We start from the raw sequence: 27,810 nt of genomic DNA on the forward strand, positions 1-27,810 counted from the left end.
ACCCCCCAAAAAACTTCACCCTTCGCTTCCACAACACTAACGTCGAGCTAATAAACACAAAGAACGCCAGGTAGTGTGTGAAATGTTTCGTCAATGGACAAACAATATGCTTACAACGAAAGCTGCTCTTTCTAAGTTAGATATCAACACAATGTAATGTTAGCTCGTAAATTTAGCTTAATTGTGACTATTACCTGATATTTACGGATAGCTCTTTTACATTTGTAGTTTTAGGTGCTTTTAGGTAGGTCAGTCAGATAGGCTGAACGACCTCATTTGTAATGAACGCAATAATAAATGCTAATATAAAAGGTCTTATTCTGAGGGAAAATAAGAAAGAAGACGTTTTTAATTTGACCCTATATTAACGTCCCACGTTGAACTGTTTCATTAATACGTGCAATCTGTCAGATAGCCTCCAGCTAACTTTCTATCATGTGAACTTTTCAGTCATAGAGAGATGTAAGACGAGAGAGAGGACATGTAAATGTCTGAGAGTATCTCGGTGGGAGGGATTCCTGCTGCAGGAAACCTAACTAGGTGGCGTGCAGAGCTCAGAGGCTAAACCTTTCCGAGAGCGCACATAAAGAGACGGCAGCGCATCTCTGTCTCAGACACCTGATGAGCATCTTCCAAACTCTTGAAACCGGGGGACGAAACCTCATGACAGATACCTGTTGCTTTGATTTAATACAAGCACCATAAAAAGAAAGAAGCCTATTAAATCTTGGAGAGCACCATCAGAGAACAGTATCACTCTATTATTACTGCCGGACGTTCAGAGATGACTCTGTCTTTTCGACGCAGGTGTTTGCTTTTGCTGTGTTTGACAGCCATCCAGAGTGGTCATGCTGCTGTACAGGTAAGTGCAATTTACTTTACATCAGTTTATACAACAACAACAACTTGTCCAAGAAGTCCACTGGGAGGATGTGATATGTGAAATCTCAAAAGCTGATCCAGCTGTTTTTTGAAAATAACATTATTCATATATTTGATTGAAAGTTATTTATTTTAATGTTTTAACCCTTTTATTAATAAAGAGTTACCTCAGCAACTAATATATATATATATTTGATCTTTTTATGTGTTAGAACTTTGTCCAGCATCCATCTATTGTGAGCATTCAGTTTCCACTTGAGGAATTAATAGATATTTTGTGCATTTAAAAACATCACTGTAGCATCCGGATATGAGTCCACTCATGTCTTGTCAGCTGGTGGTATTTCCCCTTTGCCCGGGGCAGGTCAAAAGAACATGGCACTGTTGAACTACTACACAGGTCCAAACTATGTGCCCATTGGATTTGAATGTATTGAAGCTAGTTGTTATTGTACAAAGTCCTCCCAGTTCAGGAATTTAAGGTATGCTGTGCAGAGAAATTGTTCCAATGAGCATGTGATTAATAAACCCCTTCTAAAAGGATTAGAGGCACTTTTCTCTGAGGTACCTTGTAATGGCTTGACAAGCTTTCCTCTCCCTCAAGTAACTGCTAGTGGCACCCATGCTGTTTTGAGTCTGCCCATTCAGGATTATCCAATGAGCATGTGTCTTCCTACCACCATGCAAAATATACAAAGGAACAGCATTTTGGACTTAGGTCCCATTGACATCTGCCAGACAGCTTTTGTCCAGCTGTGTCTGCCACTGGAGTTGTGGTAGTAAGAGAAAAGGGGTGAAGGAGAGAAGAAGAGAGATGCTAGACCGAGGACATCTCACATGTGAGTGCAATTAGGTCTAATGGAAAATTGTGCGAGGAAGTAAAAGAAACCATGGTGACTTACTGTATCGAGTACAGTAAAAACATCCCACTAAAATGTTTTGTCAGTGTTACATAATGAATTTTGATATCAATGAATACTCTTGGTAACCATAACAACCATGTGCCCACCAGTAAGTTGGATTTAGTTTCAATTACATCATGCTCCACAGCTGCACATGAATGTTTATTCACTGCTCATGTTTTATATTTTATGGCCGTTAAACTGAGGTAACCTTTATTTCTGGTTGGAAAGTTATTGCTTTTTGAAATGTTTTGCCAAGGCTCTTTTATAACTCTTAATTCTGCTCATAGTGCTCATGCTTCATTCACAGACATGCATGGATAAGCACCAGGTGGTGGGGGTGCTCCGTCAGATGGAGAAGTTTCTGAAAGGCCAGGAGATGCGGTTTACAGAGGGCCTCAGGATCATGAAGTCAAAGCTGGCGACGCTTCAGAACTCTGTCTCTAAGTTGCCGCAAGCAGACCAGTCAGCTGGTGAGTCCAAAACAGATAACAGCACACACCGCCAACACTTACACCACCCCAGTCATCATATCCATCCTCATAATCATCATCATTTTTTACAGGACTTTTTCACAGCAGTCGTGTTGACTTTTCATAGTAGAAAAAGTGCAGGTGTTACCTAGAACAATAATAATGGCTCTGTTCTATTCAAGTGTCCAGTAAGTCATGACAGTGAGCGAGCATGCACAATACAAGAATATTGAAACGGAAGAAGCTAAATGGAATTCAGCCATCATTTGTGCAATTATTATTTTTTCACTGTAACACATCGAAATGTCTCCTATATAAATCTTTTGCTTGCAATTATCATCCTCATCAACTTGTTCTCATATACAGCAGTTGATAATAATTAAATCCACAATTTAATGTGTCATACACAAGTTATCTCCCATTATTATGAGTTATGATTTATTTAGAATTCACTAATGAAGTAAATTAAATGGCATGTACTTGGAAACAGAACACATATCTTCAACACCATGCACACACACAAAAAAACAGGTGTTTTTTTTTTACATATGTAGCTGACTGGACCTCTGCACAGGTTAAGGTTTAGCAGAGCTATACAATTATGTACATACATGTACATCAAACAAACAAACAACATTTGGTTGTAAAACTATAGCAAAGTTTCACATGCATGCATGATATAACTGAGGGTTTGTTAAACAATTCAGTGAGTGGTTTTGCAGTTGAAGGCAATAGAAGATTCCAAAGTATCAAATTTACAACATTTCAGGATCATTTGACTGTTTGAAGATGATCTTCAGACTGTTTTGTTTTGAACCAGTGACAATAGAGAGCCATTATAGGATTATACAGGATATTCATCCAACAGTGCAAGGCCTTCTCAGTTTCAGAGCTGGGTACTTGACAGGGGAAGTGGATTTGTGGAATTGTGTTGGTTGGCAGCAAACACTGAGGCCAATTTGTTAGTGATGGACTGGTGCAGTCCAGAACTCTGTGGAGAGTTCTTGGCAAGACAGGAGAAGCTGATATTTTACGTTTACAGCAATAAAGGCTCAACAAAATGAAAAGAAAAAAGTGGTATTACAGCACGACCTGCTTCAAATGCTCAGATGGGGAGGAAAATCTGACAATCCACAAACATATATTGTAATCAAATATATTTAGATTTTGATTTAGTTCAAAATAAATAGATACGTCATATCTAAATAAATAGATAAGCTAATATCATCTAAATAATGTTGTACAGCAATCCCCATCTTCTTTTAGCATTTTTAAGTAAAATTAAGCAGAGTTGGCCCACTCTAAAGTTTATGCTTCCCTTTATATAATATATGCAAAAACCATATTACACATAGTTATCTTACTGTGACATCAAGCTCAGAGTTAAACACAACGTTTGGTGAGGCAGCCGTGCAGTGGACATTCATTGCACTGCAAACCTAAACTGGACATAGTGGATATCTGAACATGTGAGTATGACTTATCGCACAGTATCTAAAGTGTTCAGATAATGGATTTCATTGGAGGAATGGGAAATATTTTCCTCCTACACTTCTGATAAGAGCCCAAAATATAATCCATTCATAATGTTATGTAATGTTATTATGTTAAATACTGTGCAAACGCTAAACTTTCCAGAGTATGCAACATAGCATAACATTTGGCTGCTGGTGAAGCTGTGACACATATAAACAGCCACTCGTGTGCTGGTTGACTGTAAATGAGGCATCTGAACCGTCCTTTCCCATGAAGGCTCTACACTGCCGGTGACACGTGTATATCCCCAGGCAGAGAATGCCAGAGGATGTTGGGAGGCTTACTCCACATGTGACCAGCCTTCTTCTCATGCTCTCTTTTCTCCCACAGCTCCCACCACCTGCCCCTCTCTGGAAGCCCCCGCTCATGGAACCAAGTTTGGCTCAAAGTATTTTGTAGGACATGAGGTCCATTTTACTTGTTCACAGGGCTACCATCTTGTTGGTTCTGCCACGCGTGTTTGTCGGGACAATGGCACCTGGACTGGCATCAGTGCCATCTGTAAAGGTGAGCCTCATAGGGAGCATGTGGTTTGTTGAGCAAGATATAGCCATTGTTGGCCTTTGACCATGTGAGAGACCAGTGTTACATGTTTTCATCATCATAGGGAGTAGAGGCCTTTCACCCCCATGACTTCCTCTCATTAAAAACACACATTCCCTACCACTTTTGTATGATTTGGTGGAATGTTTTTGGGAACAATTCACTGTTGAGCGAAAATCCCCACACCCATTTAAGGCGACCTTGGCTGAGAAGAGGCTGAATGCCAAGCTGAAATAGACCCAGACGCCAAACTGAGCTCCTCACACATACACAGATAACAGGCAAAGAAAAGAGGCATTCTTTTGAGTAGCTGGAGCTGCTCAGCATACTGAATGAAGCCCTCGTTAAAATGGCATTAAATGTCTCTGAACACAGAAAAACACCTGTACTGCATTCCACTGTGGGATGCCTTACCCTCCAGGTTTCTTCTCCTCATGAGCAGTAGTGGTTGAGCTACTGTAAGGTATCCCCCCCCCCCCTCCTCTCATGTTTCCCTGTTCCTTTGACAGTGGTCCCACTGGACAGGGTTAGGTCCAGGCATTATACCCACACCATGGTCTGATAGCACAGAAATATGCTAAGCATGCTATTGATAGCCCCTTCAGCCTACACCGGTGGCTCTCTTCCAAAAATTCCAAGTGGCACACTCAGCTGAACATGTGCACACGTTTATTGACATTCATGACTAAAACAACATGAGAAGGCTTGACTCTGCACAGTATTATCCCTGTTCATGTTTTTCAGACCAGCGTAAGAGGTTTAAATTTAGTCATGCTTAAAAAGCAGTATTGACGGAGCGTGAAAACCTTAAAGTTAAGAAGAGTTTAAAAATATCTAGCACAGTGAAGTGGGCCTTTTCATGTTATGGCCCTGTGGTGGCCCCTGGGGGAAGTCAAATAAACATTAAAGGGATTGGTGGTCATCCAGTATACTGTGGCCTCAGCGCTGGAGCCCAAAGAGCAGAAGCTGCCTCATGATATAAACATCTGCACAGAACTGACTACGGAAACAAAGACCATAAGGCATGATGTGCTATTAATGTCCATTTGTGTCCTAACTTTGACAGACTGAGCGACTTTTAGAGCTGATCAGCAGTGTCATCCCACCTTCTGTTGTTTTCAACAGTGTGCATTTTGTAGTATTTCTATAACAATCTATAACATTTATTTTTTCAGGTAAATTATCTTCTTGGTCATTGTTTGATGATATATATGCTAGTAAGACTTTACACTGGTAGGTGAATCAATGGATCTGAGCTTGTCATATTAAAATGTGTTCACTTGTATTTTACCAAATGTTTGCACATGTGTAGGTGAAGTGACATAAAGTAAAACTTGAGTAGAAATGCTGTAAGCCTGAGAAAGGTTTTATGGGAACTGAGATTGTGTTGACAGAAAGATACTTTACTACTCTTTTGCTGTAAGGAAACACCTTTAAATGTTAATAAAAACAAGGACATTAGTGTATTTAATCTTATGTGCTACTTAGAAAGATATGACTAAAACATTGTGTACATTGATATAAAAATAAACATGTTAACTCATTTGAACTTTGTAGATGCAGATGGATTTAATTACAATTTAATAGTAATCTCCATTAAATTTCATCGAGATAACTACTACCTTTCCACAAATGGAACAAATTAAAGGGCATCACTGACTTACAGTTGGCTGCAGTGCCCATAATGACAGTACCAGTTTCTCATTCTTAAGTATCAATTATCAGACTGGGTGGACACTCATTGCTGCTCTATGGATGGGTGGTGAACAGGTTTACAGAGGCTCTTTAATTTTTTGCTGTATGTGTCACACATGCTTTTCAGTGAAACCTCAGACTGCTGCAGTTCACTTTTTTCATACTCTATCAAAAGGACCCAATCTGAGCATCACTTTTTCCATATGCTGTTTGATTAATATGGCTGCAGATGACCATAAACCTTCCTGAGAGTCTTCGATGATGAATATTTCTCTGTATTTTATTCTGAAACCTGTTTTAAGCAACTCATTTTCTATATTATGTCTGAGTTGACAGAAGTGATAAGTTGTTAAGTCTAGATCTGGATAACCTTTACACAGCTATGTATAGACAAGAACCTTCAGCCTGAGCAAAAATTATATAAGGAACTGTGAATTAAGCTCTGATGTGACTGGACTAAATTGCCTTTGTGCCTTTGATCTGTATGCACGAGTATGATGACAAAATGGTAGCATATGGTTCTGATTGAAAATTACTGCAGACTGCAGCCAGTTTTTGAACTTTAAAGTTCACTATAGTGATCATTCTCTCCTGTACCATCAGATATAAGTGAGTGTGCAAGCGATCCCTGCCAAAATGGAGGTACCTGTGTGGAAGGTGTTAACCAATACAAATGCACCTGCCCACAGAGCTGGAGTGGCTCTCACTGCCAGCACCAAACCCAGACAGGTCAGAATCTCTTTTAGTTCATATTTGCATGTCTGACATCTATTACTGTACATCCTTACAATACAATACCTTACAATACTAATATTTTCTCCCCTAATGCAGCCCCACCTGAGTGGAGTGTTATGAATGACCCAGCATTCAGCCGTCGACCTCGCTGTGCTCAGGTGAACCGAGCCCAACACTGCAGCTGTGATGCGGGCTTTCACATGAGTGGCACCTCTGACAACAGTATCTGTCAGGGTGAGCTGTAATTACACCTTACTTAATTGACCCCTGGGGGGAAATTCTGCTTTCTGCTACTCCTCCTCACAGGGAAGCAAGGTCAGCTACAGAGCAGTTCCCTCAAGCTGGCACCCTGCTCAGCTACTTCTCAGCAGGGAAAATAGAAGATGTTATAGGTGTTTTATTGCAGAAAAGATCCCAGAATACCTGGATCTTGTACTCTTGTGATTAATACGGTAACAAGTGAGAGCAATCTGTGGAGCCAGTCTGTGCCAAACAAAATAATCCTCTCGAGAGGTCACAAGCTGATTAACATCCATTTAGGTCACAGTTCAGTTGCTTTTAAGTAGAATTTCTTGAGTAACATTTTTAAATGGCTGTTTACATGCAGTTACTTCAAATTTGTTAAAGGGATAGTTCACTCTAAAATCAAAAATACATATTTTTCTTCATGATTGTAGTGAAATGTATTCATCCAGATTGGTTCGGCGAGAGTTGCTACAGTGTAGAATCTGACAAAGTGACTACACTTAAAGGAACCAGGAAAACAGATTACCTCATTATTTCCAAGTAAAGTAGACCAATAATTTTAAGTTGTTCAACTTTTTGGCTTGTACAACTTAAATTTGAAAATCTACTTTACTTTTTTAAAGTAAAATCATCTTTACAGTCTACGTTTTGCACTGGTCAGCCAAAGAGATGCCTGTCTTCTCTGGAATATAGTGGAGCTTTAGGGCAGACTTTTGTGGTGCTCAAAGTGTCAGTGGAGGAAGTTGCTGATGGTCAGGAGGTTTAGTCATGGAACTTTCACCCAGGTGATCATGGGTCGAGTCCCAGCCAGTGTTTTTAGAAAGTAGTTATTTTAAGACAAGTCAGATGTTTTCCTAAACATAACCAGGTAGTTTCCACGCCCGTCCTGAAAATGTAACCGGACTTAGCATGTTTGTTATTGGCAACGTGACCACGAAAGATACGAAAGATGTGTATACAGGGACAGGCAAGGTCAAACACAACAGAGACATGGTGGATGGGCGTGATACCAGGTTTAATGTTTACATTCTGCACTGTCCCTCTGCATGGTGATATGGTTAGCAGGTGTAATATGGTAAAAGCATGTGTCTGCTATCTAAAGTAACCAGATCATGATTTCTGGAAAGAGACATCGCTGTTGATTTTTTTTTTCAGTTGTGTATTTATTTGGGGGCGGGGGGCACAAGCTAAGTGCCATCTTGTTCTCTCTCACCTCTATGGCCGATATTTAGGAAACACAGCAACTTAAACCAAAACAGTCTAGATGGATAAACAGCACTACAGGTAAGAGGGAAAATATTTGAATTTTGATGATTGGCTGAACTGTCCCTTTTCTGTCAAAGATGATTTAAGGTACCTTAATATGGGTGACAACCTGAGAGTAAGAAAGAACATGCATTGTTTCCTGTGGGTGTGTATGAGTTATATCATCACCTATATCCTCAACAGCTCCTCCATCCTTGAAACCTTTACATGCACAATGCAATGACCGGATCATGTGATGCATGTTTAAGGCAGACACATATATGTGTTTCATTTTCTGTTTCTTGACAGACGTAAACGAGTGTGAAGTGTACCGGCTGGACCAAGGAGGAAAGCTCTGTGTCCATGAATGTGTGAATGTCCCTGGCTCGTACCACTGCTCTTGCCCCAGCGGCTACAAGTTGCTCTCGGATGGGCGGAGCTGTGAGGGTAAGTGACAGGAAGGAGCAGAGGACAAAGGCTCATTCACTGCAGATCTGACTGGGTATGCAGCAAGGAATACCTGTGATATAGAAGGACGAAGAGCCTTAAACAGCAGGACTTTAAGTCTGTGCAGAGGTGTTTGTCAGCCCACTTTCATTTGCACCCCTGAAGCTAATGGTGCTTGCCAGTGGAATGAATGACCTCACCCTTTCCCAGCAGAAGGGATCTTTGGGACATGAGGCGTTTGTGGGAGACTAAACTAAAAAGACCAAATAAACAATCAAGGCACTGCACCCCCTGCTCAGACTGCGGTAACCAGGAAGCAGAGAGTCAATCTGGCAAGCCTCTCTTCCCGCTTCTTATTCTTACATACCTCCGCTGTTTTGTCTTCCAGATGTGGACGAGTGTTTGAGCCAGCAGCACAACTGTAGCCGCGGGACAACTTGTATCAACACAGGGGGAGGCTTTCAGTGTGTCAGCCCAGAGTGTCCCCGTTCTCATGGCAACATCAGCTACGTCAGGACATCTCCCTTGTAAGTGGATGCACCCCAATGTGACCCTTCTTTGTCATTTGTTTTGTTAGTGAAAAGCTGAATAACAAAATAAACCAGGATCACATCTCAAAGTTTTAGCAGGAAATTGCACGCTAAAAAGACCCGACTGTGAGACACTAATGGGCTCCTGGCAGATATTTTGACTTGTAATAGCAAGAAAAGCAGAAATTAAAGTGATGATTGCCGTGTTCAGGTGTGCCAATAACACATGGCAGTGACCCACAAGGCACAACGAGGTAATATATGTATCTGTAGTATGACAGGTCTGTCTCAGCCTAAGGAGTTATCCAGCTAAACTACTTAAGGAGAAATTCAGGATTTGTGAAATGTGGGACTTAATTTGGTCGATTTTGGCCGTATTATCTATTGGTAGAAACAACATTAAACTCACCATGGTAACTGCTAAGATCTGGCAATGCAGTGATATTGCTAATGGCCAGGTTAACCAAACCTTTTCTGGAAGAGAAACCGAAGGCTGCGGATGAAACCATAACTAAAACTGTTGTAAACATCCATCACAGTTTAGCAACCAACCTCATGTGTTTGAAAAAACGTAACCCCAGATTAGGTAAAAATAGGAAAGAAAAACAAAGTGTTTCTTTCTTGAAACAATCAAAAACAATCTGCCTATGGAAGTGAAAATTGGCTAAAAACAAGTGTCCAACTTTATGTTGATGTTGTCTTATATTAATCGGATATTTTGACTAATTAGTTAACTATACTTGGTAACATTTTGAGTTTTAGCAGCACGATTCAGCTTTGACTGGTTGATGTAATCTTTCAGTTTCGCTTTTATACAAAGTGAGTTAGATAATCTGGATAAACTGTCTAAAACCTGACTCATCGAGATTCTTTATCCCATCAGGCTTTGTTGAAGTGATACCTCAATGATATTGGAACCAATAGAAGTGATGACAAAGAAGAAAGCTTAAGATCTGTGGTTATAGCTGTGTCAGTCTGAAGCTAATCCTTCCTGACAGAGAACCTGCATGCTCAGCAGAAGTTCACAAGATGATGTTTTCTTTCTTTAAAACCATGTAGGACGTCTGTCCTGGCCAAATGTTTGGAGACATTACAACTTCCATCTCCCTTTTTGCCAGTCAACAGCAAGCTGCCTCATTTAAGAACATGAAACAAAGCTCTGTCTGCTTCTACTGAACCATCAATGTGGTGAAATACTGCCCCACTGCCAGCCATGGGAATGGATAAATGTTTGGGAAAACACTTGCAACAAGGGAGAGAGCAAGGAACAGGAGTATGACAGGAGACCGGCCCCCATTTCATAGAATGTTTTAATGCAAAGCAGGTTTTGACTGTGTGGTGTATTCATGGTGACGAAATGGGCAACTGAGTATACATTTATCTGTCAGTGTGCAGATTCTCTTTATTTCTGGTAAAGTATGTCAAACAAAGCAGTGCTTAAAAGAAACAGTTACAGCTACAATACATGAAAACAAATAGCAAATGATGGGGAGACAGCTTCGGCAAGATCTCAGATAATAAAACGAAAATTGTATTATATCTTTGTTAAAATAGCTGATTAAGTATGAATATGTATGATCATTTCCTGTTATTACAAAATAGAAAGTACATCAGTGTCTTCCACACTAACTGTGAAATTGTAGGTTATGTTATGAAATTTGTATATATAGTACTTTAGTATTTTCTGTATTTTGTTAAGTGTTATGGAGGTAAAAAGGGACAAAGCTTGTGTGTGTGAGTGGGGGTAGTTCAACAGAAAAAAGTTCATAGCTTGCTTTGGTCCAAGACTTCAGGCCACTTTACCTCATTCAAACAGTATATGCATATGTGTGTCTCTTCTCTTTGGTCACAATCACTTTCCCATGGGGCTAGATTAATGATGTAATCATTTTCCCAGAGACAGAATGTTCACATGACGTGACAACTGTTAAACACTTTGTCCTGTAATACCCCCTGCTTAAAGTCCCCATCCAGTCAAAAAGGTGTAGGAAGATATGGAAGCTGTTTTAACATGAAGTCCTGAAAGTGTACATTTTCACTGAAAATTTGATTTTGCGAGGCGAGCCTATGAGCATGATTTGTGACATCACAAGTTAAGAAGCCAGTCCTGGTCCAATATTCAGCATACACAAGTGTGATGTAGAAACTTGAAGCCTCCAGTGCAAATACACTGAAATAGACATATTGTGTCCAGCAGTTAAAATTATGAAATGAAAAATAATTGCATATTCATATTTGGGGAATTTCTAATGAGGGAAAAGGAATAGGTGTCATTTTAGGGATTTTATTGCGGTAATTTTTTCTGAAATAAACATTACAGCCACACATTACAGAATGTTGTGTATGTCTAATATGTGTGTGGAGGGGAACTAAAATATTTTCTTCATTTCTGTCATGCAGTCAGTGTGAGAGAAACCCCTGCCCCATGGATAGCCGCTCCTGCCACCTGGCCCCTAAAACCGTGTCCTTCCACTACCTGTCTCTGCCCTCCAACACGAAGACTCCCGCCACGCTTTTCCGCATGGCGACCGCCTCTGCCCCAGGGCGCACTGGGCCGGACAGCCTGCGCTTCGGCATAGTGGGTGGAAACTCCCGAGGAATCTTTGTCATGCAACGTTCAGACAGACAGACCGGTGAGCTCATCCTGGTCCAGCAACTGCGAGGGCCGCAGGAGATCAGTGTTGATGTGGACATGTCCGAGTACAGTGATCGCACCTTTCAGGCCAAACACGTGGCCAGGGTAAATGTTCTGGTTTCACCTTATAACTTTTAAAAGCCAGCTTGTGAAGGATGGAGACAAGAGACAGACATATGAAGAGGAAAGAGGAAGAGTGGGTGATGGACACTGAGTTTACTGATCAGAAATTCATATGTCTGAGGAGCAGAGGCCAGAATGTCTTCAGTGGCCAAATTACCAAGAGAGTGAGAGAGTGACCACATATATTTAACAATTCTATTATAAAAAAAAACAATACATGGCAAACACATGATAGATGCTTCTTTAAATAGTGTCAGTATGAGCTTTGAATGATGTTTGACTGAGTGTCTGTTGCATGAATGAAAACTAGCTAAACAAAAGCATAATGAATGGGTCGGGAGGGATGTTTCTGTGTCATTGCTGTTGCTTTGTGTGTGTATTATTATCATGTCCATTATAGATTGTGTCTGTGTAGCTCAGGGTCAGGCCCCGGGCCAGGGCTGGGTCAGGTTACGTTGAAATGTAGTCAGTTACTGTTTACAAATTACATGACAATTTTTGTAATAAGTAATGTAAACCACTGGATTACAAAAACAGTGTAATCTAATCTGAATACTTTTTTGATAACTACAAACTGAAATCAGAAAATATTGCACCTTACGCAAAATGTACACAGCAACAATATCTCGCCTTACATTGCAAATAAAATGTATTTTGGACATTAGTATTTACAGTTAGTCAAATTTTTATTACAATCCTTAGTTCCTTTTAACTCACTTTCTCTTACCTGGTGACAGGCATTAAGAATAACTATTATGATTATATAAAAATAACCCTCTCACCGATGGCTGTGTTTGATTATGTCGGTCACACACAGCATTAAATCGACTGTTTCATAACCATTTAACTTCCTTATGGTACCTTAAGTAGTCATTAACAAAGCTTGCAACCTGAGAGACATAACTCACTTCGATAAAGGCCACAGTAGAACATATACGGCATATTTATTATAATGAAAAGAAGTTTTATCATTTTGAAATAGTCATGTATGAAAGATGGATTCAAGTAATCCTTGACATGTGACTATAATCTGATGACACTTTTTTTTTTTTTCAAATGTAATCTGGACTGATTATTGGTACTTACTTTTTGTTATCTGATTACTTAATCCTGATTACATGTAATCCATTACCACCCAACCCCGCCCGGGGCTGATGCACTGCCCTCGCCCTTTTGATGATTGATTGATCCTTTTAAGACATTAGTGCTCCTGTGGCTCTAACTTATTGGAGATATTGTTTCTGGTTTTTACATTGTAACATACTGTATGCCACATGTTTATCTTCCATCATATACTGTATATTTGTTATTTTTTGTACTAGCCTGCCTTGTTATACTAAGGGAGCTTTTTTTAAACATTAGATGCAGTACTGTACCTGGGCATATTTCCTCTATTACTCATATTCTGTATGTTACCCAGATATAGTCTTGTTATATTTTAATCACAGATGATTTGGCAAGTTTGCCAATGCACTACACAATTTATCTGGAATTTTAATTGTCTACATAACTGAAATAAACTCACTCCAACATTTCAGTTTTTGTTAGACTTGATGCTGAGCAGTGTGCTGTTAAACGTCCTCGTGGCAGTGCTTGTTTTCATCCCACATCTATTGTGAGTGAATTTTAATGAGCAAAATCCAAACCAAAGCACAGTTGATAAATTAACTCTGGATGGCTATAAAAAGTGATCTGACTGAAAGGTTAGAAAGAAAGAATGTGTTTTATAATATAACCCTGGGGCAGCAGTTCAGAGACAATACAAGCCGGAGCACTGTTTCCCACATGTGTCGGAAACAAAAAGTATTTCTATGTGATTTTAACACAAGGAGCAGCAGCTGTCACATTTTCAAAAACATCTCTGTGTGTCTATTTGTCAGAGAAAGAAGAGACTAATGTTCACCACATGTGTTCTTTTAGCTTCCTTCACGTCTCCATCCAGGGGTTTACATTGCAATAAAAGGGGCCAGAAGAGCTGCATGCTTCCAAGAGAAGGAGTGGATGGTGAGAGTCAAAACACATGCACTGACGGCACACTCTGCTCCGAAAACAGCACGTGCCTTAATGGCAGGTGTAATTTCCTCCGGTAACCGCACCAGGAGCACTCACATTGCAGCCTTTGTTTCAAGGCTTGTGGTCGGCCTGTTTTATGTTCACGTTTCATCCATTCTGAGGCGGAAGGATATCGCCAGAGACAACTGGAGAGGAATTCTCAGCTGCTTAACACAAGCCATTCACTGGAGAGCATAATGATAAACATATACAGTGAAGGCCTTCAGGCAAAGCTGGAACAAAGTGTGGTTTAACATTAAAGTCACAGATACATGATGGTGGTGACTTCAGTGCAGCATGCATAAGAGTGGACAAAATAAAGTAAATACTAATTTGATGAAGATTATAATTTGTTTTTTAACAAATTAATTCATACAATAATGTATGTAATTGACACATTTATTTAAGTATCAAAAGTACTACTTAAGTTATACATATATATATATATATATATATATATATACATATATATATATATATATATATACACATATATATATATATATATATATATATATATTTTACATGTACACACTATATACTATGAGTCTTCTGATTTTCTGCATAGCTGATTATCGGATCAAACATTCAGCCTTTTTTGATTGTATTTTAAAACCGATTGCCAATAGAATAGACAAAAAATGCATTAGTCTGGCTTTGCTGCAGCGTACAATCTGCCTAGTAGCTAGGAACTAAGATTATGAAACAAATGTAGCAGAGTAAAGTGTATAATAGTTGCCTCTAAAATGTATTGTAAATGCAAATGTAAATGTATTGTACTGGCAGTTTAAAGCGAGAAAATGGTACTCTACTTTAGTAAATGTACTTAATTACATTCCATCATTGAACAATTGTGGCAAGAGAGAACATCACAGACATCACAAAATCTGGCTGAACATTTGAAAACTCAAGTACCAAACAGCAACAGTGGTTCGAAGTCGTTGTCCACCTCCTGTATTCAGACTGAAAACCTCCTGGTCACATGCACCTTTTCACAGGAAGGAGGCAACATTCTCCACATCATAAATTCTTGACATTCCAGTACATACAGTTTCCTCCCGAAACATCAGTTCTCTCTTTATCACAAAAACATCAGTCATTTTAATGTGAAACACTTTAAATCTTTGGATCTCCATCCAAACAGACAAGAGGCACGTGTGCTGCCGATGAAAGGCATTGTAAAGGAATTTATGCTCTACTTTTTATTATCCAGGAGGAGGGCAGAGAGGCCGGCTGCGGATCATCTTTCATGTGGGATAAAATGTTTGGAAGAAATCCAGAAATATGTGAGAGCAGAGCGAAGCAGACTGAAGATCCCTTTGCTTCTGTCTTTGGCTCAGAAGCAGCCTACAGTGTTCCAGAACAGGCCATAAAAATGACACTTTTATGACTGACACAAATACTGCCTGATGCAGAAAACATATATGATGGGACGACAAGAAAACTGAGAGAAAAATTAAAACATTCATGTCACAGGCTGCCACTGAGATCCCATGTCCACTCTTACATATTGCACCTTATTGTGTAAATACAAAAGCATTAACAGGAGAATGGAAAGTACTTTTTGGGCAAAATGTGTAATATTCTTGTAACATAATTAACATGTTACCTGCATTTTAATGTTTCAGCTGGTGCAGGGGGAGCACATTTTTTAAAAAAAATGTTATATACCGTGAGCTAATTTAATCCACAGCACAGTATATTTCATAGTGATTACACGTTTTGTTTGTTACATCCTAATTTGAAAAGTAACTAGTGACTAAGGCTGTCAGATAAATATGGTGGAGTGAAATTGAAATACTGACCATAAAATTGAAATATTCCAGTATAAGTACCCCACACTTGTACTTGAGTCTAATGTACTCAGTTTCCTGCCACCACTGGGTCTTTCAAACCTGAATAGTGTTGTAATCTGGCCTACTGTGCAGCAGAGCTATTACTCTCTTCTTTCATGGAGGGCACAAACTCTGAAACTTGTTCTAAACTCTTCCCCACAACACCTGGTATACAGGTGTAACTTTGATCTCGAAGGTTTAACTAGTTCTGTCTCCATAAAACAACTTGTAACGCCGACCTGACAAATATATTAGGTTGTTGGTGGATTTTATGTTTCAGCCCTCTTAGTCACAAGCCTATTAAGGGCTAATAGCTTGAGAGAAAATCTCAGGTTTTTTTTTTTTTTTAACAACTGGGCTTCATTCAAACGAACCTCTCAGGAGTTCAGTCTCTGCGTGTCATTATCATTCATCATCATTTTCCTCACAATAGTCCATTCATTCTACAGGTTCTTCCATTTCCTCTTGAATCTGGTATTCGAAAAACAGCTTTAAAATAGAAACAGATTTTGACTGATGTGGCAAACCCAAGACCATGAGTCAAATATGTATTTTTATTTCCAAATTAACACCGGAAATCATAGATCAGGAAACAAACATTCTCCTGTATTCGAGTCATTCTCAATCTTGAGTGTGCGCACTTCCTGAGAAGGAAGAGAAGAGAGAAGAAAACTGCTTGTGTGAAAAGTTCAAGCGCAGTTTTTTTACGAGACCCATGGAAGAAAAAAAAAAAATAGAAAAAAAGACGAGTCATACTATCCAGACACCTTTCCACCTGCGGAATTATGAAATAACAGGATTTAGCCAAAAACCAATCTGTACAAATAATCCAGGTCCTCTGCAGGTGTCTGCAGTTTTATATAACAGGAGGACAGCCTGCCATCACAAGCACAAGTATTCAAGGTTGCCAGGCAAAAAGAAAGGAACAGTGACATTATGAACCAAAGTGATCAGCTTGTGCTTGTGCCAACCACACAGCTCATCTAATGGTCTAGACGGACGCGATTACACGTCCTGCCGTTACAACACACGAGGACGACGACAGTGTCACTGACAGAAGCACCAGCAATTTTCAAAATGAATCGTAAAAACATAAACATCTTAAGACTTCTTTGACAGAACATGAACGTTATCAAGGTGTCTGTGAATCCAACACCAGCACACAATGCAAAGACTTAAGAAACACGCTGCAGTTTGCCGAATACACTGAGAGACTGTTTAGGGTCCAATGTATTACAAACATGGAAGCACACATCGTCATCACATGTGGGTGAAGAAGACACACTTGAACAACTTATAAGTACACTTGAAAAAACAAATAAATAATGAACTCCATATTAACATACATACAGTATATTGCTCCTTATTTCAGAAGACACACGCAAACAGCAGATTCAAAGCATGACCGCAAACCCCGACTTTACACCACTGAACCCAGTTACAATTAAATGTAAATTACGTGTATTGTGCTTCACCCCTGCCAACATCATCCATACATCAACACTGAGGATGCTGCGTAGTTTCAATCCGCACATGAACGACACTTTCATACATATTGTATGAGAGCATTTTAATGCATGAGGCCCACTTAGTTCTCTGATAAAGTAAAGTCACATAAACATAAATAAATACAGCACTTATTAGAAAATGAAACATTCTCTTTGGAAAGAAAGGCTCAAAACTGATCATATCAGGGAAATGGTGAAACAGTTGGTCAGTGAAAAGACAGTCTTCCTCTAGTAGAGTCTTTTGCTCTTGGGCAGATGAGAAAATAGGCAGAGGTCCCCCACTGACAAGTGTTCTGCTTCACCCTGCGGAGTATCAAGGGTGTACGAAAGATCCCCTGAAACACTAAATGGCACTCCACCACCACCAGACTGGAAATCCTGGAGAACACCCTGCTGCAGAGTCAGGGACAGCCGCTTGTTCTCCCTCCCCGTCCAATTTTTTTTGTCTTACTCCAGCTTTGACATCTCATACCTGGTCGTCATGATTTCCTGAGACATGATATGGAAAATAAAATTAATGTTTTTGTTGAGGGTCTTAAGTTTTGACTATCACAGTCCAACAGAATAATTTTGTATTGCTGTTTCGAGATATCATGAGGAGAAAATTTAACTGAATGTAATGTTCGCTGAGGTTCGTCCCCCCTATATGCCTGTCAAGCTTTCCATCCTGGCAGTGCACATTTTCAGTTCACGACAATATCAGTGGCAACTGTACCACTTGAATTATCAAGTAACTTCTTCAACAATGGATCGTTAATTTCAGAAGGGGGTGGCCAAATGCAGGCTTCTCATTTCTGTCAAGCAGAGCAGCAGTGATTAATCAGTAGATGTCAACTATTAAATTAAATCATCTATTTTGATCAACTAGCTTCCTAAATGTGAAGATTTTTCAGTTTCTTTACTCTTTTATGGCCGTTAACTGAGTATTGTGAACAAAACATTTGAGGAGGTCCTCTTGGGCTTTGGGAATAACTGATCGACATTTTATACCTTTTTCTATATCTATAGAACAGATAATTAATCGATTATTAGAGGAAAGAAATCAAGAGAGTAATCACCAATTTAAAAAAATCATTCATTGCAGCCTTGTTATTTAATGACTGCTGATTTTGCTGGCTGCAATAAATCAACTGTTTCTAGCTTGGTAATAGCTGGTATCTTAATCACATTCGGTTTAATACAGTATGATGCTGTAGTGCCATGATACATCACTGCTGCACAGGCTGCAGAAAAAAACATGTTGTCACCACTAGTTGGCAGGGAAAGCCAAGTTGTAAGACTGGGTGCTGTGTTGCTGCTTAAATACAGAGTGTTGCTCTTACTACAGCACCACGCACGCCGCTTTGCTTGTAAAGAAAACCGAAGTGTGACTAGTTACTGTTGATTGGACAATCCACATGTTGGGGTTTAGCAACTAGTCAGTTAATATGTGCTTGTTTTAAGTGTCAGTATGAGCAAAAATGCCTAGAATCCTCAAACCCTTCTCATCGGGTCCTGTCCCTGTATCCTGATACAGTCCCCATATCACCTCTAATACAGCAACTCCACCATTGACCGCGACATCATCAAGCAAGGCTTTCTCTTTCCCAAACGTACTCATCTCAACAAATCTAAACTAACTGTCTGTGGTTAAAGAACTAACATGTGTGAACCCTGTTTTGTAGATTATAAAGTAATGTGATTCATACCTCATCAGAGTCCAGCAGGACTGGTAGAGCTCTGCAGTGGCAAACAGGACAAAGAGAGACTCTGTTAGAATCTGACATGCCTTAAATAAAAACACCTTGCCGAATAATAAATACAAGTTAATCGGATGCTTACACATCAGTAAGAGAGCTAGGAATGTTATCCTCCACCCACTTCAAGTCTTCATCCTGGAGAAGGAGAAAGAGAGGATGAAAATAGTAAATACTGCCATCTGCTGAAATATCTGATACTTGAGCAGCTAAACTACTCTTAACATTTGCTTTATTTTTGAATAGCCTCACAGAATTACACTTTTGAATACACAACAACTACGTGTGTGCAATCGTGTTACTGACCGGGTTTGTTTCTGCAGGCTTCACTGTGCCATTCGTCTCGCTTTTAGACGATCTCAACTTTATGCCGTCACCTGTGAATAAAATATGACAGATCATTGTATCAAGATTATGTGACACTGAATGGTTGCAGTGTTCTGGGTAATGATGTTAACCGTACCGAGGTTTCCAGTGGCGATGAACTCATCAATCTCCTCATCGTCGGAGTCGTCCATGAGAGGGGTGAAAGCATACCTGTGGACATTGACTGATTAATTCCAAAAATGACATGAAAAGGGAAAAAAAAAAAACGCTGGTGAATGCGACTGTCCTATCAAACCACTTGCCTTTGGTTGTTTGCAGATGGCCTCCATAAAAACATAATGACAAACAAGACGACTGAGAACAAGAACCTCCAGAAAGCGTCTTCCACCCACAGCTCGATCCAGTCCTTTGACACAAAGAGTTACGATTATCACTAAAATGTCGACCCAAAAAATCTTTTTTCTGTTTTTTACAATACTACAAATATAAATATGCCAAGCCATACTCACAGACTGACATTCAGCAAACCTGAACTTCTTTGCTGTCCAAGCCATGAAAATGATGGAAGCTGAGGGAGAAAACAGTCACTTTTTGCTTCCGCTACGTGCGTGTTTACAGGTTTCATATGAAGGAAAATACACTTGACTAGAAATCACGAGAACTGGCACAGAGCAGAGTGTAATCTGTAATAATTGCAAGTGTAGCCGTGCCACTTACCAACGACAGCAAATAGTAGTGTGTTTGTAAAGTGCCGGTAGAGAGACAACTTGATGGGGTTTCTCCTCAGCTTCAGAGTCTTGATGGTTTGTGCCAGGCTGACAAAGATGTTAGTGGCAGTCAAGGTAAACATGTGGCACTCATTACATTGTCACCATTTTACTTATTAACCAACATGTTGTACTGTAGTTAATATCCATGTTTTGCATGTTTTCTTTTAAATGTTTTATACAGTCCAGCGTTTTATGTGCACCTGCCTGTGTAAACTAACAAGTCTTTCTTCAGACACTGAGTCATATATAAATAGAACAAACATAAAGTACCCGTCGTAAGAAAGCAAATCTGAATTTTGTTCATCCTGCAGAGGTTTGGCACTCTGGCAGTCTCAAATTTACTCTGCAGTCATGAGAATGGTATTGATTTTCTCATTCTTGGAAAGAAAATTAATAAGCATCTTTCGCAATAGAATGTATATATTTCGCTAAATCTCGCGAAATGTCCCGTAGAATGATAAGTCCTTTAAAGCACAATTTGAATTGTATTAAAGGCAGAGCATGCGACTCTAGAGACAAATAGTTGAATGTTGACTACAATTACCATTTTGGGTTGGTGATGCACAACAACAGTCTTCATGAATTGTTAAGCTTTCTTATTAAGAAATAAGCAGACTTTCTTTCATTTTTCTTTTAGAAACTGTATTCTTCCGGGACAAGCTGACTGTCTTTGAAACCCTGACTGAAATATATTCATGTTTTAATTTCACATGGTTCATTGACAGTCTGTGTCAAGCCTTGGATTGGGTGATATGACAATATAAAGCATAAGACAATATCTGTTTGTCAGCAATACAAACTATGTGTTAAACAACTCTGAGTGTTTTGACAAGAATTCTAATTGATGTCTTATACAAGTAACCATATTAACATTTTATTTAAACATATTTTAATAGATCATTTATCCATATTACTCACTAAGAATCTGAACACCTGCCAAGCACCAAATGTGAGTCGATTTTTTGTTTTGAGGACTAATTAATTTTTGTACCAAAACAGTTATGTTATTAAAAACTATGTTGACAGCCACTTCCGTGTCATCACAGACGTGCTTCTGTCCTTATTAGCGTTTCAAACACTGCACAGAGACAGGGCTTTCATGATTTATAGGGCTTTCATGATTTATGGTGCACTCATTACGGTGCACTCATTACAACTCAGAACTTTACGCTTCTTTTTTTTTTTTTCTTGTTGCCCTTTGTTGAGATCCATAGAATACATGAAAAAGCTAATCAAAGCTTTGTAAATTAAAATCAAATCAATATTCAGGATATCAGTAGCATACCCAGATATATAAGTCACCCAAATTTTTATGAACTTGAAACTAGACCATCTATAACTGGGAGCAGGCAGAGATGCAAATCTATCACCTCAAAATCGAGACCATCCATCAACAGCAACATAGCAAAATTTCACTGATTGTGTAAGCAAAGAAGCAGTGACGATGGAGCTTGTTTATAGCAGTCAACCAAAACAAAATGAGCAGTTTCACAAGAGGGTGAGTGATTAATGTGCGATTGTTTCTTCTGAGATGCGGTATGTCTCTCTGCCAACTCACACTTCCACTGATTTATTATCTGAGAAATGGATAGGATAGTTGCAGATAAAAACTTCTCCCAGTATTATTTGGCTTCATGTAAAGGAGGTGAGGGGAAGAGGAGAACCACAAAGGGAAAGATTTTTAGGTGCACAAAAGGATATCCACCAGCATAAAGAGGAGTCAAGCAGAGCCAGGGGAATGTTGGCCAGCAGGGCCAAGTCAGAGTCTTTTGCCTAAAAGGGAGGATAGAGCAGGACCACAGGACACGAGAAAGAGGAGAAATCACAGAGAGGGTGGGAGATAAAAAGGCAGCATAGCCGGTAAAATAAAGAACTATTCACCAAGGTGCAAAGAAGAAAAACACCAAATCATCAAGAAAATAAAAAATCACTCAGTTAATTAACAAAAGTCCACTTAGTGGTGAGTTGTTAGGGTATAACAACGACTGATTATTGGTGCTGCAGAGGAGTACACTGGAAGGATATGAACCAGATGGCGCAGGAGTCAAACACAGCCAGAACAATTGCTGTAATGAGAACAGGGCCATTGTCTCGACCCTTCATTTTTGGCCCCCCAACAAATCAAGAAAATACACAAAGTGCAATGTCAGTTTACCTCAAGTTATAAACAAACAGAAGTGATTAACTTTCACTTACCAACTAAAACTAGCTGGTTCACAAGGATGTGTTTGCTTTTCTCTGATTCAAATTGTTTTAAATATCTTTGGGATATGAATTTTAACTTCTGATCAAATTTTTAATTTTGACAACAAAAGAGAACACAACTCACCCCAGTAATCCTCAGGACACCTTCAATGCTAGCAAAGGCAAAGTAGAGAATGCCGAGCCCCACAACTCTGTGCATCACTGTCCCCAGTCGGGGCCTAAAACAAAGGAGGCACAAAGAATACAAATGAAAAGTTAGCTGCCTGTTTTGTTTGTTAAATAATGTAGGAGTTTTGGATCTCTATGTAAATATACATTATATGTTGACATACTTCACAATGCCGTAGCCAAGACTGACAATGATGACAAGCAATCGTGCCAAAGTCCTCTTGAGAGCAGAGACCAACTCAGCAAAGATCAACAACCCTGGAGCTAAAGGCGAGAGGAGGAGGAAAAAAAAACAACCATCTTACTATATAAAAGGAGAGAGGTAAAAAGTATATTGTGAATGGTCCGCTGAAACTCACAAGCAGAGCCGACAGTGTTAGTGTTTTCATATTCAGCGCAGAATACAGCCTTCTCCACCATCCCGAGGAAAATGACCCCAGCGATCCAGAACTGTATCCGCAGCAGGTCCTTCCAGTAGCACGCTGCCCAAATAAACCACAGCAGAGCGTACAGGATGTACACTATGCACATCATCATGTAGAACTGCAAACAAACAGTCAGGGATTAGTCTGCGCACACATATGGGAGCAGTTGTTCTTCAATTGCTAAACCAAATTCAATGCAAAGGTTTGGATATGTCAGCTGCAGGTCACTTCATTGTAGTCTAGCTCAAAGGCATTTGTTTTCAAATGACACTTTTAAAATCACATTTGATATCAAATTAACTCACCACTTCATTCTACCACAAGAAACCTGTCTTTCATTATGTAGTCGAACTGTTTACCAAGTTTGTTTCAATGTAATCCACTCACTGCCTCGTCCCTGGAGATGATATAGGGCTGTGCAGAACTACAACTATACGTTTTAGGTTTTTAAAATTAAATATTCTGACACATTTATAGCATCTAACAAGTCATTTACAACATGCAGAAACCCAGAACAGTAAAATACAGCCCTGCATTGAAGCCAGGAAAGAATCATCATATTTTACAGATGGATAATTAATGTTAACGTAAATCACAAACTGCTGAAGTCAACTACTTACAATCATAAGAGGCCATTCTGTGATTGAAATATAGCCATGGCTGCCTTTCATCACCACCTTAACTGGAAAAAAACAAAACAAAATCCAGACATCAGAGAAATGAGGCAGGTTTGAAAACTTGTTTCTGCGGGTTTTGAAAACTGACAATTTAGTGTCGGCTTTAAAACAGCTTTATATTCATAAGGGATTACAAAGACTTTTAAGCACGTTACTCCTTCATTTTGGATGATGCCTTCTCAATTGACACGATAATGATGCTTCTCTATCCAGTCACATAGAATATTTGTTGCTCATTATACAATTACATGTTTATCACCATTATAAATCGCACCTGTTAAATTCCAGTTTGAATCCTGTTTGCTTGACATAAACTTAACGACCAGCAGATACGGCCCGTCCTTCCACGTGGTGGCTATTACGTTGTCTCCGATACTCAAACTACTGTTTGTTGTGGAGCTGCTGTCTTTATACTCCTCAGTTATCCATCCGGTGTCATCTTCATCCTGCAATATCACAGAAGTCAGTCAGTGCTGTCCACTTTTAAAGTATTTTAATACTACGTATATGGGAACTGTTAGTATGCGAGGAATGGCCAGAATGTACAGTACAGTACATTTCACTAAAACACATTACATATACATTACTTTGATGTCAAACCTGCTGTTTTTTCACACTCTGTTAATAATGCTGGTTAATTATTTTGAAGGTTCTAAATGCAATTTCTGGCCATAACTTATTTACTTCTCTGTTAAAGACACTGGCCGATTAAGTTTATGATGTGACTTTGGCGAGAGATTTTTTCTGAACTCTTTCCTATTGTATTAAAATCAGAGAGTATTTATTGATTTCTTACTGGCACTTCCCCATCAACAGGTTGCCTGACTGGACGTGGGTCTGCCTTGGCTTTCTGAAAAACACAAACAGTCACTGATATATGTCATGTCACCAAGTGTTCAACAATGGCGATGAAGGTAATATAACAAACCTACTTTGAGCATCGGAAAGGAGCGTAGGCCACTGTCACACTGTATGGGACTGTGACTGTGCTCGATGAACTCTCCTTGTCCGAGGGGATTCGGATCCAGGCTCTTCCCACGACTCAGAGGCGTCCTCTCATACATTTCCTACAATTAGTCACAATTTAGCCTTCGTAAACAATCAAATCTAGACTGACCAGTCTGGTCATTTGTATGACATTACGCCTGTGTATTTACCTCAATATTGTTGAATTCATTGTGACAGGGGTAGTATTTTAAATACCAGTGTATCATGAAGGATCCATCCTCAGGACAGCCAAATGAGATAACTAAAAAAAGTCACAAGACATGATGAACACAAGGAAACAATATAACCAAGATAATCAAGAGCACATTTTGTGTGTCTTACCTTTCAATTCAATGTCAGTGTCTTTATACATGGTTTTCCTTAACAGCAGTGGTCTTGAGGTCTGTGGGAATGTATATAAAGATTGAGCTAGAGCGCATGAAAGCATTTCATTTCTTTTTAAAAATATATATATTATTAATCTGGGTGGGGGTGGGGGGTGCAAATGGCTAGAGCTGAAAAATAATGATTATTTTCAAGATTATTGTGACAGTTATTTTTTTATCATAATCAAAAAGTTTCCTCTTTATAATATCAAATAAAAAATATCAGTTTATCGTGAAGGTGGGCATCGAGAGAAATTCTCATCATAATTTCACAAAGCCCAAAGTGATGTCTCAATATGGCCTTTTCTGCCCAAACAACAGTCTAAAACTCAAACGCTCCTCATTTATAGCCATTAGTCTCAAAGAAAAGCAGCCAATCATTACATCTGAGGAACAGAAAGCAGCAAATGTTTTCTTATTTTATGCCTGGACAATGACAATGAATCGTTATCAGAATAGTTGACTGACGACTCGTTGCAGCTCTAGTTCTAACCTATTCAAGCAGGGCCCTTCCTGTGAGATACTATCCATATGTTTGTCTGTATGAGTTCTGGGACAGTCTGGTGACCTCTCCTGTTTTTACCCTGACCTCCAGCACATCTAATACTGCAACTGGATACAGAAACAGAGACAACAACAGAGGGAATTTGAAACTTCTGAATACTTTAATTATTGATCAAGGTTTTCTTGCTCTCCTTGGATTAGGTCTGGGGACTGTGCCTTAATACTGATAAACAACAGGAGGGATTTCACTGTAACCCAACTTCCAGGGTGTGTTTACGTGTATGTTACAGTGTGCTAGAAGCTGGTGATGAAGTACCACTGTAAGTAAATCAAATAAACCACAAAAAACAGTTAAAACTGGGAAGTGGAGCTCATGTGTTGGTCCAAAGATGGTCGTAGGGTCACAGACAATTATATATGTATAAGGGTTTCTCTCGGGAACTCAGCTAATTAGCAAAGAGTCTTTGAACAGCTGTCTTTAAAAGCTAGTTAGCCGACAGCTAACCTTACAGTGCATATTAGCCTCTTTCCACAAAGCTAACAGCTAATTAGCTGACAACATACTCTGCTCATCCGGCAGAGCAGACTGCGACCTACCACGTCAAGGTAGTACGTGGTAATAAAGAGTGATTGACACAATAGCTTTAATGCAGGACAGGTTGGTGTCTGTCACCTCACTCACAGCTGTTAGCGAGCGAGCATAACAGGGATAATGTAGCTGCCGTTAGCTAGCTGGTGCTGCAGTTGAACAGTAGGTTAGCCAAGTGTTTCCAGGGAGATACTCACATTTACAACTGTGATTTTCCAAAGCCCTGCCTCTGGCGCTGCATCGACCGCATTTATGATACTCGGCAAAACTACAAAAAGGGCTGCCCACGGACTGAAAACTCCTCTAGCCGGACAGCTCCACGTCCTCATCCTGACTGCAGCAGCCATGTTCGTTGTGGGATCGGACACTCCCCTGTAGGAGGCGCCGTGAACGCAACAGCTGGAGGAGGACTCTCGAGGCGTTCCCTGTTCTTCTTCTTCTTTTCGGTTTTACGGCATCCGGCATCCAAAAGTTGCATTGCTGCCACCTATGGGACTAGCACCTTAGGGCTCTATACCCTACTATACAGCCCAGTGTCTTTTAAGAATCTGAAAAAACAGCTATTTTCCCTCCTGCTTGACCCCACTTCCAAAATACTTTTAAGAGATACTTCTTTTAATCCAATTTCTCGCAATTCTCTGAGAAGCACGTGTCTTTGGCGGTCATATTTTCTGCAAGACATCAAAACATATTGTACTGTCTCAGGTTCCTTACAGGAACACAAGCCACTAAAATAAACAAAGTGCTGTTCAGAAATGTGTGACCAATTCTCATTCTAGAAATCATAACCTCTTCCTTACGTCTAATCCCCCCTCTTTTGCAAGCGTTAGCTGAGTCAGTTACCCTACTAGCTATTGAGAATAGGTGCCTTCCTTTGTTTTCTTGCTCCCAGAGCTGCTGCCATTTTAAAATGGTTTCCTGCCACACAATACTTTTACCCTCTGCCTTTGATAGATTTATGTTGACATCTACGGTTTCCTTTAGAGTGGCTTCCTTGGCCAACTTATCAACCTTTTCATTTGTTGCAATACCGACATGATCTGGGACCCATAGAAATGATATTTCTACCCCTCTCCTCTTCACATCTCTAATTGTCAGAACAATGTCATATACAAGGTCATGTCAACTCTTTGATGATCCTTTCCCAATACTATTGATAGCTGACACAGAGTCACTACATATCAAAACTTTCTGGTTTTGGATCTGATCAGTCCATTGCACTGCCATCAGGATTGCAAATAATTCCACTGTGAACACACTTAGGACATTTGAGGTTCTCTTAAAAGCTTGGGCATTCCATCCCTGCACAACGAAAGCTGCTCCTGTAACGCCTGTTTCTGGATCCTTTGAACCATCAGTAAAAATTAATATGTGATCCGTTCTATTATACAACACTGGAATTGATGCACCAAATTTGACTCAGGATTATCTGATTTAATCTCAAGTACCTCTAAGTCAATCTTTGGGACCTCCAATTGCCATAAAGGAACTGATGGCCACAGTACTCCTGTACAAAACTTCTTGTCATATATTGACATTTCCCGTGCCACTGCCTTCCTGGTCCATCCAAAACTTGGAAGTCTTGCCACCTCTCTCTCCCAGCTTTCCTGTATTGTTATTTTAACTGGGTGATCAGCCCTTTGACCCAT

General features: G+C 39.7%; 2 protein-coding genes across 4 annotated transcripts; one reads left to right on the forward strand and one right to left on the reverse strand.

Moving 5' to 3' along the window:
* Window positions 1-94: 94 nt before the first annotated feature.
* On the forward strand, window positions 95-13,529 carry fbln7 (fibulin 7). 2 transcript variants are annotated; one of them, XM_030442165.1, is made up of 9 exons: window positions 825-862; window positions 1,621-1,721; window positions 2,095-2,257; window positions 4,124-4,300; window positions 6,635-6,760; window positions 6,863-7,000; window positions 8,567-8,704; window positions 9,093-9,231; window positions 11,635-13,529. In XM_030442165.1, exons 3-9 carry the CDS (start codon window positions 2,101-2,103, stop codon window positions 12,005-12,007), a joined length of 1,248 nt encoding a protein of 415 aa, XP_030298025.1. In that variant the 5' UTR covers window positions 825-862; window positions 1,621-1,721; window positions 2,095-2,100; the 3' UTR covers window positions 12,008-13,529. The 2 variants fall into 2 exon arrangements, with proteins under 2 accessions (XP_030298024.1, XP_030298025.1); XM_030442164.1 differs by lacking the exon at window positions 1,621-1,721 and having other exon boundaries at window positions 95-862.
* A 2,885-nt stretch (window positions 13,530-16,414) lies between these two features.
* On the reverse strand, window positions 16,415-26,560 carry tmem87b (transmembrane protein 87B). 2 transcript variants are annotated; one of them, XM_030442514.1, is made up of 19 exons: window positions 26,359-26,560; window positions 25,025-25,085; window positions 24,853-24,944; window positions 24,628-24,762; window positions 24,492-24,545; window positions 23,970-24,141; window positions 23,639-23,700; window positions 22,953-23,136; window positions 22,758-22,857; window positions 22,550-22,643; window positions 22,246-22,317; window positions 20,168-20,276; window positions 19,960-20,018; window positions 19,753-19,856; window positions 19,587-19,660; window positions 19,430-19,500; window positions 19,209-19,261; window positions 19,076-19,106; window positions 16,415-17,876 (listed from the first exon to the last, which is right to left on the reverse strand). In XM_030442514.1, the coding sequence occupies exons 1-19, from the start codon at window positions 26,506-26,508 to the stop codon at window positions 17,835-17,837; spliced, it is 1,719 nt and encodes a 572-aa protein (XP_030298374.1). In that variant the 5' UTR covers window positions 26,509-26,560; the 3' UTR covers window positions 16,415-17,834. The 2 variants fall into 2 exon arrangements, with proteins under 2 accessions (XP_030298374.1, XP_030298373.1); XM_030442513.1 differs by lacking the exon at window positions 22,246-22,317 and adding an exon at window positions 21,922-21,993 and having other exon boundaries at window positions 26,359-26,559.
* Between the last annotated feature and the right edge of the window lie 1,250 nt (window positions 26,561-27,810).

This window comes from Sparus aurata, chromosome 15 (assembly GCF_900880675.1).
Source record: "Sparus aurata chromosome 15, fSpaAur1.1, whole genome shotgun sequence".
Classification (NCBI taxonomy): domain Eukaryota; kingdom Metazoa; phylum Chordata; class Actinopteri; order Spariformes; family Sparidae; genus Sparus; species Sparus aurata.

Bases quoted from the DNA above. Each gene is read 5' to 3' on its own strand.
- fbln7 (XM_030442164.1), top strand. From the start codon at position 785: ATGACTCTGTCTTTTCGACGCAGGTGTTTGCTTTTGCTGTGTTTGACA. The intron at 2,258-4,123 runs GTGAGTCCAAAA...TTTCTCCCACAG, and splicing joins GCAAGCAGACCAGTCAGCTG to CTCCCACCACCTGCCCCTCT. The intron at 7,001-8,566 runs GTGAGCTGTAAT...GTTTCTTGACAG, and splicing joins TGACAACAGTATCTGTCAGG to ACGTAAACGAGTGTGAAGTG.
- tmem87b (XM_030442514.1), bottom strand. From the start codon at position 26,508: ATGGCTGCTGCAGTCAGGATGAGGACGTGGAGCTGTCCGGCTAGAGGA. The intron at 22,858-22,952 runs GTGAGTTTCAGC...TCTCGCCTTTAG, and splicing joins TAACACTGTCGGCTCTGCTT to CTCCAGGGTTGTTGATCTTT. The intron at 19,857-19,959 runs GTGAGTATGGCT...TTTGTGTCAAAG, and splicing joins GGTTTGCTGAATGTCAGTCT to GACTGGATCGAGCTGTGGGT.